At 38.2% G+C, this 12,571-nt stretch overlaps 5 protein-coding genes across 5 annotated transcripts; 2 read left to right on the top strand and 3 right to left on the bottom strand.

The window, feature by feature from the left end:
- Positions 1 to 201: 201 nt before the first annotated feature.
- On the bottom strand, positions 202 to 2,191 carry L201_003812 (uncharacterized protein; the record flags this gene model as incomplete). Its single annotated transcript, XM_066219563.1, has 9 exons — positions 202 to 413; positions 490 to 508; positions 587 to 770; positions 834 to 927; positions 1,002 to 1,045; positions 1,123 to 1,345; positions 1,439 to 1,590; positions 1,702 to 1,973; positions 2,075 to 2,191. 9 exons carry the CDS (start codon positions 2,189 to 2,191, stop codon positions 202 to 204), a joined length of 1,317 nt encoding a protein of 438 aa, XP_066075660.1.
- Positions 2,192 to 2,633: 442 nt separating this feature from the next.
- L201_003811 (uncharacterized protein) lies at positions 2,634 to 4,993 on the bottom strand (the record flags this gene model as incomplete). Its single annotated transcript, XM_066219562.1, has 4 exons — positions 2,634 to 4,121; positions 4,595 to 4,606; positions 4,689 to 4,790; positions 4,853 to 4,993. The coding sequence occupies 4 exons, from the start codon at positions 4,991 to 4,993 to the stop codon at positions 2,634 to 2,636; spliced, it is 1,743 nt and encodes a 580-aa protein (XP_066075659.1).
- Positions 4,994 to 5,635: 642 nt separating this feature from the next.
- L201_003810 (uncharacterized protein) lies at positions 5,636 to 7,278 on the top strand (the record flags this gene model as incomplete). Its single annotated transcript, XM_066219561.1, has 3 exons — positions 5,636 to 5,924; positions 5,982 to 6,544; positions 6,718 to 7,278. 3 exons carry the CDS (start codon positions 5,636 to 5,638, stop codon positions 7,276 to 7,278), a joined length of 1,413 nt encoding a protein of 470 aa, XP_066075658.1.
- Positions 7,279 to 8,449: 1,171 nt separating this feature from the next.
- L201_003809 (uncharacterized protein) lies at positions 8,450 to 10,417 on the top strand (the record flags this gene model as incomplete). The annotated part of the gene is made up of 6 exons (XM_066219560.1): positions 8,450 to 8,735; positions 8,903 to 9,082; positions 9,220 to 9,312; positions 9,380 to 9,453; positions 9,518 to 9,767; positions 9,852 to 10,417. The coding sequence occupies 6 exons, from the start codon at positions 8,450 to 8,452 to the stop codon at positions 10,415 to 10,417; spliced, it is 1,449 nt and encodes a 482-aa protein (XP_066075657.1).
- Positions 10,418 to 11,274: 857 nt separating this feature from the next.
- On the bottom strand, positions 11,275 to 11,952 carry L201_003808 (uncharacterized protein; the record flags this gene model as incomplete). Its single annotated transcript, XM_066219559.1, has 3 exons — positions 11,275 to 11,456; positions 11,596 to 11,788; positions 11,950 to 11,952. 3 exons carry the CDS (start codon positions 11,950 to 11,952, stop codon positions 11,275 to 11,277), a joined length of 378 nt encoding a protein of 125 aa, XP_066075656.1.
- Positions 11,953 to 12,571: the final 619 nt, after the last annotated feature.

The raw sequence follows: 12,571 nt of genomic DNA, 5'->3' as shown, positions 1-12,571 counted from the left end.
GCATAAGAATGATCAAAACTGATGTTTCATAATCACTCAAATGGACGGAGCAATACATTGCCAACCACTGATAAGAGGAGATGCGAATATAAAACATAAAAATGATATGAATTGACATTTTCATCGTCAACAGAACAACGTTGAGGGAAGTCATTCCAGGTTCATCAGCACAAATAAACATTGTGTGCTCTCGTCCTCAACCTAACTTGACTTAGCCATATCATCCTTCCACCATTTTGTTACTTCTTCTGCAAATTTATTATCACCCAAAAATCTCATTCCGACACTCGCTATACCAATAGCGGCTTTCCAAGTTTCTTCGTGAGCTTCTTCACCCTTTGCTACTGCTGTGAACTCAGCTGTATGATTCAAACCACCAGGTATCGTTGGTATACCGTACATTGGATGAGAGCCTAACCAGTATCAACGGTACAAACAGTATACGTTAGCTTTGTATAGTCATACGTAGAAACTATTAAAGAAGCTTACTTGGACAAACATAAGTTACCTATTGAAACACATAAAAGCTGTCAGTACATGATGCGATTCATTTCGCTTACAAGAAATAACGGGTTATAGAACTTACAATTCCAAAATCAGTACTTCCACCAATATTCGATGCGTTATCATAACCAGAAGTAACATTGATTCCAAATGATTCAGACATTGTAGAAGCATATTCATCCGTTAAAAGCTTATCATTCCTTAAATCTTGTAATTGATGATCTTGCGTTACGATGATCTTACATCCTGTCTGTTTAGCTGCTCCCCTAATTTACATTCACCAATGTAAGCTAATAAATTCCAACGTGGACTGGCGTTCTTTAGCTTACTCAAAACAGTTCATCATTTTGTCCCGTACGATATCTAATTCTTTGGATGTTGGTGCTCGGATATTCCAATTCATTTGCGTATATTGAGGTATTACTATATTCGGAAGGTGGTTTCACATTTTAGCCAACTGCGTCAGATATATCTTCACTTGTCATAATGTAGCTCACCGTTTGGAGCTGTTCCACCGCCATGGGTAATTACGCCATGTACTCTAGAGATATAGGTAAAGGTCAGCTTCAAACACCTTGACATCAAGGAATACAATAAGCTGCAAATCCAATAACCTACCTCACTTCAGGCTTGAATTGCTGCCTCATCACTCCAACAGATGTATAAGCCAAAGTAGCGGCATCTAAAGCATTTATACCTTCCCAAGGAGCTACACCCGCATGAGCAGATTTACCGTAATATTCAACTTTTATACTTTGTAATGCTAATGAAGGTCCCACATGACCTGTTTTAGATGGACCCTTGAAAGGATGAACCATCATACAAGCATCTAAATCTTTGTCTAGAGGAGGGTGGATGGTCCATCAGCTATTTGGAGAAACACCCTTTCTATGTAGCTGATTTTCACTGTTTAGGTGTGGTTAAGGAAACTCACATGCACCTAAATTGATCAAATCAATCTTTCCTCCTCCAGATTCTTCAGCTGGTGTACCTATCAAAACCACTTTTCCGGGGATATTGTGCTTGATCATAGCTTCTTTCAGACCCAAAAAAGCAGCTAGTCCAGCTACAGCTATCAGGTTATGTCTATACACACATTATGTATTGGTAAGCAGTTCATCAACAATCTCCACTATATATCTCGTGATTTACATGCTTATTAAACAAAGTAAGGGAGAAAAAGATATATGAACTTACCCACAAGCATGTCCTATATCAGGTAAGGCATCATATTCACTATTAAATCCAAACGTTCTTCCTCCTTCACCGTGCTGATATTCCACCCTGAAGGCCGTAGACAGGGACTGGTACGACTGTACGGTAAACCCTTTATCTTCAAGATATTTCATTAATTTTGCGTGCGCTCTAACTTCTTTGTAAGCTAGTTCCGGATTAGAATGGATATAATGGGAAATCTCTGTGAGCTCCGAAGAAAGGGTTTCTATGGTGCTTTTTATCGTTGTTCGAGCCTGTTCTAAGACGAGAGATATCAGCTCAATAATAAATAATGATATTAATAACGAGCTGCTCAGCGGAATCCAGTAGTTGTGAATTGCAAGATCACTCTTACCTTATCGTTGAATACTTCCTTCCGTGGCAATCCAGCTTTTTCGCCAGCTGAAAAAGGCTGAATACGACCGCAAGAAGAACAAGGTTCTCCTTTTGGGATGAGTGAAGATTGTGCCATGATTCTGATTGAATTGTAAAATGACAGAGAAGGAAAGAACGGAAAGAAGAAGAGAAAGAAAAGGAAGGGAGGTACAATCAAATTGCTCGTGCTCATATGAAGGTGGACGGCGCAAGTGGATGTCACTGCCCACCATAGGAATTTGGCCCACCTGCAATCGAGAGAACCGTGCACAGATATCGTTTGCTATCGCTATCATGCGCTTACGCTTATATGTTCATGTATCGTCGACTTAGATAAAATGCATGTATCGTTATAAGATATATAAGTAGCAAGGCAAGGTGTCCTGCACCAAAAAATCAGAGCGTAAAGGTATATGTATGCTATAAAGGGGTATGAGATAAGGTACAGTACAATTAAACGGGGATATCAATATTTATATAGTCTTTTAGATTTGATTCACAAGATGTTCCTTTTCTAGTATATATCTGATTGCGGTTATTTAAGCAGCCATCATCTGGATACTTTGACCCATCAACCAATTTCCTTCGTTCTGAATTTTATCGTTATTTGGATATTCCGTCATTTCAACTTCCATACCAACCATATCATAAGGTAAAGCACCACTAATCCAACTCCATTGACTTTGATCTAATTCAACTAATGGTGTATCAGTATTGGTTGTTGGAGTGACTAGGGGATATCCTGAAGATGTAGTCGAAGAAGGTGTACACATTCCGGATGGTTGATTGATGAATTCGTGAGAGTTATCGAAGTGACCGGTACTGAAATCGGTTAAAGGAGCAGGTAGATCGAACGAAGAGATATCGTTATCATCGAAAGTAGGTAAAGCGAATGATGATGTATTTGGTGAAGGAGGTAATGGTATACCAGCAATATAAGAGAGATCGATACCATCTGTAGCTGAGATTATACCATTTCCATGGTAACTATCTTGACTTGACATTGATACACTTCTAGAAGGAGTGTTGAGATAACCATCAAATGGACTACCGAAAATTTCCACGCTCTGATTATTGTTATTACATGAAGTAGCTAAAAGACCATTCAGAGCTTCGAAGAAACCACCGTCTAAACCTTCTTCCCCATTTTGATTAATCTGTCCTGACCAACCTGGACTACCTACATTAGAAGTAGAAGCGATAGACGATGGGATTGAATCTAGAGTATCTGATCTTGGAGAAAGTGAATCAAGTGAGATTTGAGGTGAAGCTGCTAAAGTTGAGAATTGTTCAAATGATGATGGATCTGATAATGCTGAAGTTAACATAGATTCGATAGATTCTAATCCTGCTGCTAAATCTAAATTTGATTGTTCTCCCATACCCATAAATGGATTAAATTGCATTTCTTCGATTGGTGTATCATAAACTTGACCATCAAAAAGATTATTTTGCTGCTGATTTTGTTGGAAGGATGAAGGATTGAAAGTCTGATTGAAGTTCATGTTAAGGGGACTTGGTGGAGTGAAGTTGAAAACAGGCATTTGACCACCTTCTAAAGCTTCTACAGGTACATTCAAAACACCTTGACCCCATTCTACAGCTATCTGAGGTATATTCTGCATATCGAAAGGTGAAACAAATCCACCATTTGGTACATCAGTTGTATTTGATGCAGTTGATGCTAACGATGGTGATCTATTTATCCTTTCTCCGCAATTGTAAATTTGATTGGGTAAACCATATCCAACTGGAAGGGAACCGTCCTCGTGATGAGGGAAATTACCAAGTGATGAATCGATAATTGATGTAGTGGGTGCATTGTGTGAAGCTTGAGCTCTTCTAGGTAACCCACGTACTTGTCTTCTACCTGATGATGGGTTATTGATAATGTTTGGTGAGGGTTCAAGTTTGACCTGCTGTTGTTGAGCACGTTTAGGTAATCCTTGAATTGGTCGATTAGATGTAGCTGTAGGTTCAGAAGTGGAGGTACTTCGTTTAGATCCTCGATTGCGTTTATTCTGGAACTGCTTATTGTTGAAAGCGGTGTATGTATGATGAGGAACCGAAGTAAGGGGTACATGTATCGAATGAGGTATCAAGAACAATAGATATGTATTGATTGTGAATACAGAAAGGGGACAAGGTACATTGGTTTCGGTATGTAGGTTGATTTGTTATTGTTGTTATGATGTTATTGTATATCCACGTGGTATCGTTCGATAGAGGGTTGAAAGTGGCGATGTGTAGCGTTTCAAGAACAATAAAAATGAAAAAATTGTCCATCAGCATTTAATATACCCTATATATGTGTGTTTCACGGATCAAAGTGGAGTAAAGGATGGTCAAAGCGGATAAAGAAATGAAGCTCGATGGAGGGCATAAAGAGAAGAATAAGAAAATTTAGAAAAAGATGAAGAAACGCTTGGGTATGATACCAATTTTATCGGAAAAACGATGAAGCGAGAATTAAGGGTGGCAAGGCAAACGAAAGACTTACCCAAGTTCTCACCTGAAGAACACAAAAACGAGATAAATTTAGCACATCACAAGTATGTAGATGGAAAGCGAGAAGTCATTAGAGATGAACTCACTTGATGAGGCGTTATACCAGCTGCTTTCGCTATTATAGCTGTTTCGGCGACTGAAAGTACTTGCGTACGAGAATAAGCAGCTTGTAAGACGGCGAGGGTATGCTATGAAAACATAAGCTCAAGGCTTAACGAGAATGGGGAATAGATTCTGTAGGCTAACTTACAGGTGTGAATGACCCAGTCTTCTGAGCGATGTTCTGTTCCCCTTGGTGTTTATACAAAGTTTGTTGAAGCAAATGCTGTATTCCATTGCAATACTTTTTATACTGATTCTCGAAACATTGGCAAACCATTAGCTCTACCATAGTATCCTTCATCCCGCCGGATTCCTCAATTGAAATGAATTCGGATATTGTGGATTGATACAATTGCAAGCTTTTCCTCTTTTCACCTTCTAGTACTGTAGATATCTGCTTGCAGATCTCTTCTAGAGCTGCACGGTCGACAATATGCTTGCTCACTGTGTTAAATATTGTTTGAGCTGTTGGAGATTGAAGCTGTGGCTTGCGGTTACTGAGGCGAAGAGAGCGTACATCATCGCTGAGCACACAGGCTCGCTGGATCTGACTTGCGTTTCTCACGATTTGCTGAAGTATTGGGCTTGACATTTTTGAGCTAATTGAAAAGATGCAAATGCAACAGATTCAGTTTAAAATAAGTCGAATGTATCTTATAAGTAGTTCAAATACAACGGACAGTAGTACAATAAGAAATTTCCATGCGCAATGTGTAACTGTGCGTCAGGGTACAATAAAGGGTGCACCATCAAACACCACTCATACCCAAAGTTTCACACATATCTCGCATCTCTTATTGTCCAGGCTACATCATAGCATATAACATTTTTCGAATCTTACATATAACCATAGTTGATCGATCTTGTGCTTTTGGCCAACTCACACTTTTCACATCTGTTCGCAAAATCACCCAAATTCCATTCCACAGAGATGTCTCTTATTTTCCCTCAGTCTATCCTTGTTTCCCATCAGAATATCTTAGAAGCATTAGAGCGAGGGGAAGATCTAACAAACTCCGCTGAGGAATGGGTCAAGATCGAACGCTGCCTGCACGATCAAGCGCAAGAGAATGCTTTAGATGAGCATACAGCGATAGTAGGGAGTCTTGTAGCTCACAACATGTACACAATAGCATCGGAAGCTCTTGCTTTGCAGATAGCTAATCGTGAAGCTATTCATAGACTCACATCGGAAGTATCCAATCTGTTCCTTCGTGATAGTAAGTGACCTCTAGGTATACCTCGCATGCTGCTGATGGCTAATGTGTAATCTGTAGGTGACAGCTTGAAGCGCTCCTTCTCTTCATCATTGCATCAAACACCACTCCGACAACCTAAACGCCAACGAGCCCATTCATTCTCATCACCACCTACACCGATAACTCGAGATATGTCAACTACACCATCATCAGAATCCGAATCAGATGAATCACCTATCACTATCTCGTCATCACCCATGAAACCATCTAAATCTTCGTCCGAAACATCAAAGAAAGAAGATAAAGAAAAAGAAGTAGATCATCATGTAGTCCGCCTATGGTTCTTAGACCATCTATCTAAACCATATCCAACTTTATCACAAAAAGAAAAATTAGCTGAATCAGCAGGAATAACAAGAAATAAAGTTGATAGTGATTTAACTAATTTTAGAAGAAGATCAGGTTGGACTGAAATTATGCAAACTTTTGCTGGTGGTGATAGAGATAAGATGAAAAAGTTAATTGAAAGAGTACAATCTGGTAAAGAGAATAATAACAAAGAATTGCTTGAGAAAATTGAAGGTATGAAAGATTATTTAGGTAGAAGAGAAGAAGAAAGAGTTGGTGATTGGGTAAGAGAAGTAAGTTGATTCATAACCTACCGATATCATTCTTCTTATAAATACTGTGAAACATCGATAAACTCACTTCATACCATGATCACTGTTTGATTTTCCAATTCACCATCTGGTCGTATCGTTCATCTCCCTTCACCACTTATTCGTAACTATCACTGATATCATGTATATTCTAGGTGACCGCTCTAACATCCTCATTGACCACCACTACCACCACCACACCAGCTAAATTGTCTAAATCATCTAAATTGTCCAAACACAAATCCAACGCATCCTTATCCTCACTTTCAACCGTATCAAACCTTGCTAGACCAGCATCAAGATCAAGATCATCTTCATCAACCATGTCAACATCATCATCGGCTTCAGATGCATCTTTCATCGTACCATCTAAACCTACAAATAAGAAAAGATTAAATCCAAATGCTGAACCATTTACACCTAATAAACGATATGTTCCCTCTTCTTCAAGAAATCAAAACCAGAATCAAGATCAAGCAGAATGGTTGATCACTTACCCAGCTCATACTGCCCCTCTTTCTCAACCTCCAGCTCATACTTATTCCCTACCATCTTACGATCCTTCAATGTGGTCTACAACTACGTCTATCCCTCTATTACCACACATGTCATCTTCGTCAAGTAACACTTGGTCAATTCCTTTCGATAGTATATTCCAACCCAGCATTGAAGGTTGGAATGATGGTAATGTGATTGGTGTAAATCGAACGTTGTAAGATGATAAACCAGTTGAATCGAAACTGTATCCGGAAAAAAACAGAATTTTGGATACATGGACAATAAAGATAGAATAACCTCATTTTCTCTTTCGCATCTTCTTCTTTCTATTTCAGGTTTGATACCTTTCTTATATACCCATCTGTACTTTCTCCTTGGCTACTATTCTAGTACGAGACCATATACCCAAAACATATCTTTAAACCAATCTCTCAACTACGATAACCTTCTTGTATTCAGATATATACTGCTATATACCCGCTTTTCTCCCTACTTTGCTTCTCATGTATCTGCTGCCATGCTATTGTCGCGCTGATGAGCTATAGACTGCATTGTATGATATGTTTGTCAAGATTGAATCTCAGGACAGCCAGTCTGATCGTAATGCATATCAAGGCTGAAAAGACGCCTTATCAACCCGTTAAGCAAAAGAAGCAGCTCATTCCTGCAAGCTAAAGGGTGCAAAAGGAAGTCACAATTAAGGAAATGTCAAATACCAAATACGCTTAAATCAAATAAAGTGTCTTATTCTCTTTTGTTCTTTCTATTGACATGCGCTTAAAACTGCCAATCTTATTTAAGTCGGTCGCCGGGAATCTACGGATACGGCCGAGTTCGGCAAGAGATCAAAATTTGGTAATTATACCTTATTTTAGTTTATTTCCTTTTTTTATCGCCCCTTTCCCTCCACATTTGTTTAATCAAGCTATTTATAATCATCTGATTCAACAGATTATTCAATCCTCCACCATACAATCTGTTTTATTAATGATTACCTCCACTAGACTTAATTTAATCTTTGTTCGCGATCATCAGTTAACGATCAATATGCAGTAAAACCCTCGTCGGGACAATAAGTAAAACGCTATGAATATCATGTGTAATATCGTTACAAAGCATTAGTGGTAATATTGTAATCAATCAGAAAACATATGGATTAAGCATACGTCAAGCGGAGTATAAGAAGGACCGAGAGATATTCATTTTGTAAATAACGTAAACTTTTCGAGACACACGAACCTACAAAGCAGATAAATATAGCTCTATCAACTTGGTTTAAAGCAGTCTACGCGATCGATATCGAACTGAAATCAGAAAGTCTATTATCTATCAATAAGCACTCCCATAAAGTTTCACATCATCTGTATTATAGCTGTCTAAATTGTCAACATGTCAATAAATACGCGCCGACCTTCGGAAGAGAGTAAAATTCCTGTATCAGATATCGAACGAAGTCCAACTGCCCACCGTGCCAAAATAGTCTCAGACGAGAAACCATCAACAATACAGCCAAATAATCAGATACCGAACCCCCAAAATGGTCAATCTAGTAAAGAAGGTGTCGTAGAATCTCAACCTATACCTCTGGCGGGTGATCAGGAAGATGTACCCCCTGAAGGTGGTTATGGATGGGTTGTGGCTGCCTGTTTGATGGGTATAAATGCTACTTCTTGGGGTGAGTAAATTATCTGGTACTTTTCCGCGTTCATACTATAGGTCCTCTCGGTCTGGTGCATGGTAACCTGTTCTTGACCCTCAGCAAAGTATCTGGACCTCTGAGTACTGTTGATCAATATACAGTCTTATATGCTGACATACAACTAAACATTCCTTCATGAATAGGTGTGAACACAACATACGGTGTATATTCTTCATACTATCTGGAGAACAACTATTTCGAAGGTGGATCAACGATGAAATACGCTTGGGTAGGAGGATTAAGTGTAGCTACTTGCTTGATATGTGGTCCATTGGCAAATGCTATAAATAGATGGTTAGGGTTCAGAATTACAATGTTAATAGGTAAGTTCCAATATATCTTAACATACATCACACCACAATCAATTGCAATGACCCCCAAATGTATAAATACATGTGGCCCCTTATCAAGTGAAAAAGAAGATGTAATGCTGATACGTTCATTTGGTACGTTGGTGCAGGCGGCGGGTTCATCGCTCTAGGTCAATGTATGGCAGGAATATGTAAAACGTTTGGTGAATTTTTGTTCTGTCAAGGTATATTGTTTGGTATTGGTAAGTTACTTTCTAACTTACAAGTATAACTTGTGTTAAACTGTACTGACGCTTGTATTCTGTGTAGGTCTCGGCTTAACACTAATTCCCGGTCAACCTTTACTGGCACATTGGTTCAAAAAGAGGTTAGCTTTGGCTTCTGTAAGTTCTTATTCATCTAAACAACTGTTTATTGCGCATTATTGATTCTTCATTCGTCATATAGGGTATCGCTACTGCAGGTTCTGGTCTTGGTGGTTTGATACTGTCAAATACTACACGAGTGATAATAGATAAAATAGATGTAAAATGGGCACTCATCATAAATGGGTTAATATCTCTAGTGGTTATTGTTCCTTCAGTGTTACTGTTGAAAGGTCGACACAAGGCGATAGGAGCAAGACAAGCGCCTTTCGAATTCAAATGGGTTGTTCATCCTGGATTCATCTGGGTATGGTCATGGGCTGCTTTGACGAGTAAGTGAAATAAACGATTCAATGGACATATCCCCTTCTTTTTAAGAAAGACATTTACTGACATTCTCCCTTGAATCTATGTAGTGATGGCATATTTCATTGCCCTCTATTCCCTCGCGTCATTCGCTACAAACGGATTATATCTCTCCCAAACTCAAGGAGCGGCTTTACAATCCATCTTAGCAGCAGGTCAAATGATAGGTAGACCATTATGGGGATATTTCTTAGATACTCAAGGTAGAATCAATTTAACTATAATATGTTATGTTATATGTGGATTATCAACTTTAGTCATTTGGTTACCTGCAAAATCATTTGGTGTTTTAATTTTTTATGCTTTAGTTCAAGGTATGACTGGAGGTACAATTTGGTCTGTATCTGCACCTTTAGTTGCAAGAGTGGTTGGAGTCAAAGATTTAGCATCGGCACTTTCAATTTATTGGTTAATTTTAGTCATTCCTGCTTTGATTGGTCAACCTATAGCGATAGCTTTATTGAACTATAGTCAAACTCATTTACATAAGACAGGAGCAGAAGCTTATTATATTAGTATAGGGTTCTGTGGTGGTTTAGCTCTAGCGGCATTGTTCTTGTTGTATGGTGCTAAGAGGTGGATACAGGGGAATTGGAAACCGTTTGTAAGGACATAGAATATCAATACGTTCGAGACGAAGGCTAAAGAAGAAATGTGCTATGAGATTAGTGGATGGTCTAGTAAGACATACCTCCTGAGTTGACGTAGAAACGTAAACCTGTTGAACGACAATGATGTTTTCGACAATACATATAATCCTTATAATATTAAAATTGGTTTGTAAATGACAAGCAATCATTGTATATGATAGTTTACATAATATGATGGTCAGATCATGCATCATCATTGTTGTTTTTCACTCAATATGTTTTTCTTTCGTGGAAGTTGAAGAAGCAGATGGTGAGAAAAAAAGTATTAAAGTGAAGCGAATATTACGAAGTATTGCTTGTTCGACCAAATTGGTTTTATTCTTTTATCGTCGATAAAACTTGTATAACAACGATGCAATTGTGAGGGAATGACATCGATACCTCTTGCACAGTAAAAAGATTTGATCATGAATACTTCAACTGCAACATCGTGGCTTCTGCCAAACCAGATTATAACTTACATTTACAGACTGCAAATTCAAGTAAGGGAATATGATAGATGCAGGGTGGTATAATTGTATAATCCAGACCGTAGTGTGTTATTTCTTTCAGTATTATTTGGTAGCAGACTACAATCCTAAGTAGCCTGGTAATACGGCATAAGAAGCGTATTGCATCAAATATGTCTCAGCATCAAATGATAAAGCAAAAACTCTATGCGTTCGAAATGACCACCACGAAAGGAACAAACTGCAATGTATATTGAGAAATGAGCACCATTGAAAATGCATACTCCATCCTCTGTATTTTTGCCATAACAGCAAAAATAAATCTACGTTTTCCACTTCAGAACCAAGAAAATGTCATAGCCAGGCTAAAACGTTTACTCTTCATCTTCAACTTCATCTTGATCAACTTTGAAGTATCTGAGAGAGTAGGTATCTTTTGAAGTAGCGACGACTCTTAAGAAGTTTTCGAAAGAGTTCTTTTTGAGGTGTTTCTTAGTGAGGTATTTAAGGTATCTCTTTGAGAATGGGATTGAAGAGGTAAGGACGAGTTTGTTACCTAAATCAAAATATGGGAGTTAGTTATTTGTCTTATACAGGATAACGGAAATGCTTCAATAAAAGATTTAAGAGATCCAAGCGTTCTTTCCAATATTTTTCTCCAAATAGGGTATAAGAAGGATATCGTTTGAACTCACCTTCTTTGGCAATTTGGATTTTATCACCTAATTGACCAGCTTTACCTTCAACCTTGATTCTATCATGTAAGAATTTTTCAAATGAAGCTAAATCGAAAACGTTGTCGTTTACTGGAACTGAAGCGTCAACGTAGAATTTGTGTAAAGCTTTGCCTTGGGCAGAAGCGTTTTTAGAGGAGGCGGCGGCTTTTGGCTAAATATTTTGAATTAGATTATAAGTTAGCATTTTGAGCCTTAAAAAGGTTAGTTTTCACTATTTGGATAACATGTCGAGGGGAATTGAATTATAATAACATTATTCTGCATAATGAGAGGGGTATAAAAAGGGAAGATGAGAGATATTTAAAAACGCACCATTGTGTCTACTGGGATATTCAGCAAAACGGTGCTTAGTTTTTATTTTTTAAAGTTTTAAGGATGAAGAAAGAGAGAAATAAAATTAAATGAAGATCCAAATGAAGATAATACCGTCAACAAGGTCGTATGCATGAAAGAGAAAGGGTTGATGAAAAATTGAAAAGAGGTGAAATTGAACCACGTGTAGGAATAACCGGAGTTTGCCCAATCTAAAACGCCGATGATGAGCGTATGAGTGGCACTTCAACGCTTTATGCAGTCTATGGCGCGAGTGATTTTGATGGTTTCATGAAAAGGGGATGAAACGGTTTCATCATGAGCACATAAATGCAAAATGCATAGAAGGGATATTCGATAAGGAAGCTACATGAAGATCTCAATATGAGCACAGTGAATATTGGACTACAACTCAATCAATATACTATATCTCTCGTCTACTTAGTCATTGACAACCCATACGGATACACAAGCTCATCACTTGACGCACATTACAACTTCAGCAAGTCAATCGAATAATGAAGCAACAAATAACAAAATAGATAAATGCATATCATATACAATACCAAAATCACGATATTGAAGAGGACAATATCAAGATACAAACTAACTTATACCTGCT

Source organism: Kwoniella dendrophila, chromosome 4 (genome assembly GCF_036810415.1).
Source record: "Kwoniella dendrophila CBS 6074 chromosome 4, complete sequence".
Classification (NCBI taxonomy): Eukaryota; Fungi; Basidiomycota; class Tremellomycetes; order Tremellales; family Cryptococcaceae; genus Kwoniella; species Kwoniella dendrophila.
Note: the sequence above shows the minus strand (reverse complement) of the source record. Positions and strands in the feature narration are given on the sequence as shown.